General features: G+C 39.2%; 1 protein-coding gene across 1 annotated transcript in view; it reads left to right on the top strand.

Moving 5' to 3' along the window:
• The first annotated feature begins 978 nt into the window (after nt 1-978).
• LOC145986755 (venom carboxylesterase-6-like) overlaps nt 979-6,008 on the top strand; it is a 38,248-nt gene continuing 33,218 nt past the window's right edge. Inside the window, exon 1 of the mRNA XM_083121137.1 lies at nt 979-1,401. Within this exon, the coding sequence (XP_082977263.1) occupies nt 1,195-1,401 (207 nt within the window). The 5' untranslated portion in view covers nt 979-1,194. The remainder of the gene's footprint in view (nt 1,402-6,008) is intronic.

Genomic DNA, 6,008 nt, shown 5'->3' with positions numbered 1-6,008 from the left:
TTAAAGTGGGATCCGAACCACTTGTGCCTCCACCGGGTATCGAACGCGGGACCCCTTGATTACAAGGCAATGACGCTACCACTGCGCCATAAGGGAGGCCCCTCGATTTTTGGAGTAGCAGCCTACGACAAAGGTGGGATTTCAATTGTTATTACTTATTAGTTCGACCAATGCAATGTTAACATACTATATTATTATTTGTAATTGTTGTTAACTGTCAATGTTGGGTTGAATGGCTAAAAAAAAATAACTGCTTTATAAAAAGCTACTGCAGCTGAGGGATAACATGCCATAAAGAATCTCTATCACTTCCTCCACTCCCACTGGCGGCGGTTGGGTTCCAAAACTACGGGTCAAGGTGTCAAAACTTGGGGGCAAAGACAGTTTACTTTCACTCGTATATAAGGTTTGGTCTAGTGCGGCGGCAAAAGTGACAAAAGGTGGGATGACGACTGCCCCCCTCGCCCCCCCCCCTAATCGCCACCGCTGTACACTCCAATAAATTTTGGATGGAGGAACGAAATCGTATTCTTTGTAATATATAGCCCGTTCAACCTTTGAAATTTTAGATGTAGTGAAATTACAGCATAGACTTAATAATCGGTAAATAGCCATATTCTAAAGTTAATTTTCGCTCACGAGAGATGCATTGGCAAAATCTCAAATTTTAGGATAATGTTTTGCATATCCACCCACACCTGCCTAACTTCGGTAGAAGGATTATTCAAGCCAATAAAACGTTGAACGTGTTGGGCAGGTTCTTCCACTTCAGTAGAGGGATTATTCAAGCCAATAAAACCATAGATAAAACGTTTACTTGTTGGGCAGGTTCTTCCACTTCAGTAGAAGGATTATTCAAGCCAATAAAACGTTTAACTTGTTTGGCAGGTTCTTCCACTCTTTTCTAGTTTTTATGTCAACGATCTCAGAAGACGTCGCAGTACACGATGAAAGTTGAAACAGGAATTAATTAATACGGACTCTCAACTCAGGGGAAGAAGGTCTTACGAAAAGCATACAAACCCGACGTAATTTTTATCTGTGAGATGAGCATACATATTTACTTCTTGAAGTGAAAGGTCAGTTTACTGTTCTGTTGTGTAACGGGCGACCGAACAATATCTGTGTGCGTTAATTTACTTGGTATCTAACTGTGAAAAACAAGGCTGCTGAAAAATCATACAGAAGCAAAAAATGGAATCGACGAGATGTGTAGTTGTGATCTTCATTTTTAGCAATATCTTCCTCCTATGTACGAAAGGGGAAAGTAATTATCCCGTTGTAGACACAGAGGAAGGACTTGTCAAAGGGATATTGATGACATCAAGTGAAGATAGACCATTTTACGCTTTCAAAGGTATACGTTATGCAAAACCTCCGATTGGAGATCTCAGATTTCAGGTGAGTATTCATGTATCGCAGTTTTTAATATTTTTAACTATCGAATTTATATCTTTTCTGACACGAATATAGGTTCTGTATTTCCTTTTCCTTATTATTTTACGCAGCTTTTATGACGATCTGATGATTAGATATACAGAGCATTCCCTGACATTCGCTACGAGACTCGGCGGCAAGCTGCCCGGCATCAGCGCTTGTCTTTCCCGGTAAACGGGTCCGCGACAGTCGCTAGAGTCGGCCATTAAAATTACAGTTTTCATATTGTGTACTAACCTTGACTTCAGAAGGTGTTGAAAATGATGTCCCTCTGCTGCAACACACTCCTGGCATCTTCGAAGGAAATTGACATTTACACGTGCAAGTTCGTCTTCTGTAATTCTCCCGATTTCTTGTACAATACTCTCTTTTAACTCACAGATGGTGTGCGGATTGTCTTTGTATACTTTATTTTTTTAGATTTCCCCATTTTTCTTTCCACTTTTATTCAGAACTGACCCTGTTACTCTAAACTTTTTACGAGGTTTAATATAGTGGTCCTATGTGGAACGGGAACACCAGGAAATTTCGTTGCCAAAACGTCGTTGCACTTCTCCACAATTTCTCTTTCCGAAGTAACACTCGACAAGAAAAATCCTTTGTTGTAATGTAAACTTTTGTGGTGCTATATTAAGCCACAATCTTCAACACACGGACACGACACAACACAACTTCCGAGGGAGGATTATACTGGCGTCCGTCTGCAACGTCAACAGAAAGGGACAGAGAGCGAAGGCAGGGAAAGCGAAAAAAAACAGACTGTAGCGTGCGACTGTCGCGGACCCCGTTCGCCGGGAAAGTAAAGCGCTGACGCCGGGCAACTTGCCGCCGAGTCTCGTAGCGAATGTCAGGGAATAATCTGTATATGACATGAGACAGTTGAAAGGAATCCGCACGTTCAGATAGGGATTCGATGAGCAGTATCGGTTGTCGAGAGCGTTGAGCGATGCACTCACAATTTCGAAGATTCCAGGTTCGAGTCCCTTTCCGGGGAATGGTTTCTTCTATTCCATCTATTAAAAAAAATCACTCTCATCGTTGCAATTAGCCAAAAATGGTGTAAACAGCTACGTAAAATTAGAAATGCAAGCACAAACACGAACAAAGGACATCCAGTGGTGGGACTGCGTGCTTAGCAGTTAAGTTCTCGACCGCCGACGCAGCAATTATTAGTGCTCCTGCCTTTGGTGCGAGCGGTTCTAGGTTCGATCCCAAACGTAAGCTTAAAAATATAGGTGGGATAAATTTACCTTTATATCTCCCTAAAAATGACGTTACCCCCTATCAAGATGTGAAATTCTGGATAAACCAGTGATGTGCACTGAGGAGTAGCTAGTCCAGTAGAAATAGATCAATAAATCTCACATCTCTAATTTGGCTATTTTCAAATCACAATATTTATTGTCTTGTTGAAACCACAGTTTACATACAACACTTAGTTTTTTACGTGCTTCTCGTTCATCGGTGTGATCAGCGGGAAAGGCTGCAAGGGGCTACTCTAGCAGGGTTCCACCGCCTCACCAGTTTCAGGTAGAAACGGCCGCCAGAAGGGAAAGTAAGATTTCTGCCTCTACCTCACTTGCCTCCTCGCCCTTCGCTGCAGTGGTTGAAAGATCGTGGTTTATGGTACCCCGGTCTATCTGCTATAGGCAGGGACGTCGCTAGGTTGGTCAGTTTAGGGGGGCCGTCACTCCCACACACCTATGTGTGTGTGTGGGAGGGGGTGTACATACATATACACAGTGTTTTTTTTTCATACCGTATGGAACGGTACGCTGGTATGGTACCGGCACCTTGGTATAGATGAGCGTAAGACTACATTCTTTTTTGGTTTGGTAGAAATTATGGCAACATTTGACCCAGTTTTACAATAACATTTGAGACGGATATCGACTCGAAGAATCCACGACCATTATTTGGCAATCTCAATGCACAATGAACTCGTAGCTTAATAGCGTCCAGAGTAACAACAGAAATTCTAGAATGTTTTAAGATATCCATGTATTTTTCTGTTAGATTTGACTCACAAAGTAAAATATGTCATTAGTCCAAAAAAAAAAAAAAAAAAAAAAAATGGTGTCAAGTTGAGTTATACGTGCTGCTGCGCTCGTCGGAAAATACTTGTAGATATCTGGGAAAAACTTCTAAAAACCTGCCACACAGACGATACGAACATCGTAAGTATCTCAGGACATAGTGTAGTGATAAACAGGTGAAAATTAGGTATAACTTAAGGAAAAATCATAAAAATGCCAGGCTGTTGTAATTGTTACAAAGCAAAGCTGGAAATAGAAAAACTGCAACGTGAACTATCAACAAGAAATGAGATCATCAAAATTCTCGAAGCAGACAAGTTAGAACTGTTAAACCGGAAAGGAGAAGAGAAGATGGAACAAAGAGAATGGGGATGTAAAGAGAGAAGAAAGTTCCTATACCCACAATGGAAACTTTTCAGCAGCCGGCTTACAAGACAGCCAATCCGGAATGAGGAATTTAAACGAGACCGGCCAATCAGGAAAAAGCAGAGATTATGCTGCCGCCACACGCAAGTCCCCCGAACTACCGCGGTTACCATAGCAACGCCGGAAGCAACGCGCTTTGGGTAGACGGTTTTCCATTTTTACGTCTCAACACACGTCTATATTTTGAAAAATTCCATGGCGAAATATGGACACTCTAAATTAAGCTGCCTGACTGCTGAAAATTATTACCAACGTAGTAAACTTTCGAAGATAAAAACATTTACAATTTAAACAAATGTATTTACGAATTCAGGTTTCTGCTAGTTTTTTTCTTTTTCTTTACAGAGTATTGTAATTTTCCAAGTGTAGAAATTTAAACGTAAATTAGGATTTTTACTGAAAATTACACGTAAAAAAAGGGACGGGAACTTACTTATTTCAGCATACACCATCTAAAGGCGATTCTTACAATCATTCACGAACTTTCTGCATATGTATCTTCATGTGCGAGCAATATTTTACGAAAAACATATGCACATCATAGAGGTTTCAAAAAACAAACACCATATTACATCAGTAATAATGCAGCCACAGCTTTGATTTTTCCAGGAGTAAATCCCATAAAACCAGTCCTTCATCCTGAAGGACTGTAATCTTAAAAAAATTATCATATATTGCTGTTACTTAAATGAAAGAACATGTGTGAAATATAAATTTAAGTTGATAATCACAAGGGGGGGGGGGGTCCCCCTTCCTGATGACCATGCACACATTTCACCTCAAGATGATTTGCTCATTCCTAAACACCTTGTACAGTTAAAGCAAGAATGTATTCAAAACTAAACATTAAGAAAATTGAAACCCTTACCTGACACATTACTTTCTGAAAATGTGTAAATAATTCCATAAATGAATAACTTCATCTCTCTCTCGAATAAAGTGTGGCAATTACAGGGTGCGAAATCCTGCGGGGAATTTAACCCACCAACAATATTGGCCTCAAAAATCCCCCCCCCAAAAAATTTCCAGGCAGGGAAAGTTTTTGTTATAGCAAACAAAAGATAAGCAATTACTTTTAATTTCAAATATACTTTACTAAGAATAATATCGAAAACACACACAAATTAGTGTAGTTGTGAGTATTGAATGCATTCCCTCTCAAGAGATCATTAACAAATCTACTACTATTTTTACTTTTAATAACATTACAAATATGTATCACATAATTTACACATATGTTTGTGGGGAGGGGGTTTGTAGATGAAGAACTTTCTCCCCCCACCAGTTTTCAATGATTTCGCACCCTGTGCAGTTACATTAGTGATCTGAAGGATAATCTCTGCTTCTCTGATGATGTTGACTTGTAATCAGGAGAAGTCGGGGGTGGAGGCTTAATGCAGTGGTTGATTCAATTTTAAATTCAAAATTAGCCTATCTGAGCATAAATTTCTATTAAACCTCAAACTTTGGCACAGAATCATCTGGTCTTACTTAGGACCAGTACTTTTTTTCTGGGAAGATAGGTTCCAGTACTCTCCAAAAAATTTGTTCTTGTGTTCATCATAAGAACTACCCAGAATAGTAAGGTATGTTCACATGTGATCCTGCATTCATATAGTTACACACAAACACAAACTTCTAACATTAAAATAAAATGATGTTATTTTTTATTTTCACATGTAAAAAGATACCGGTATGGCATACAGTTTGCATACCACCAGAAAAAAAGCACTGCCTAGGATTTAGCTTTGCATTACATTACCACCTTGACCCACATAGGATCTAAATATTCCAATCACCAGGTAATTGTAACATGCTTTTTCCTGTGGCACATAGCTGGAGGCAAATCTAAACCAGTGGCGTATTAGTAATATTTTACGTGGTTTACCGGAACAATTCTTACTTATTGTATATGTTTATTATATATTAGATATAAAAGAAATAAAACACCAATGCAGGCATGCAAGTAAAACAAGTATTGAATTACACCAACTTCAAATTTTGAGGCAATTTCCACATGTATGCAAAAAGCTTGTTTAACAATGGTATACCAGATAATATGGATGAATACACCACTGTTCTAAACTCAATGATAGGGTAAAAAGCATC

The sequence above is a fragment of the Lepisma saccharinum genome, chromosome 4 (assembly GCF_977018435.1).
Source record: "Lepisma saccharinum chromosome 4, izLepSacc3.1, whole genome shotgun sequence".
Taxonomy (NCBI): domain Eukaryota; kingdom Metazoa; phylum Arthropoda; class Insecta; order Zygentoma; family Lepismatidae; genus Lepisma; species Lepisma saccharinum.
This window is presented reverse-complemented; position numbering and strand designations above follow the sequence as displayed.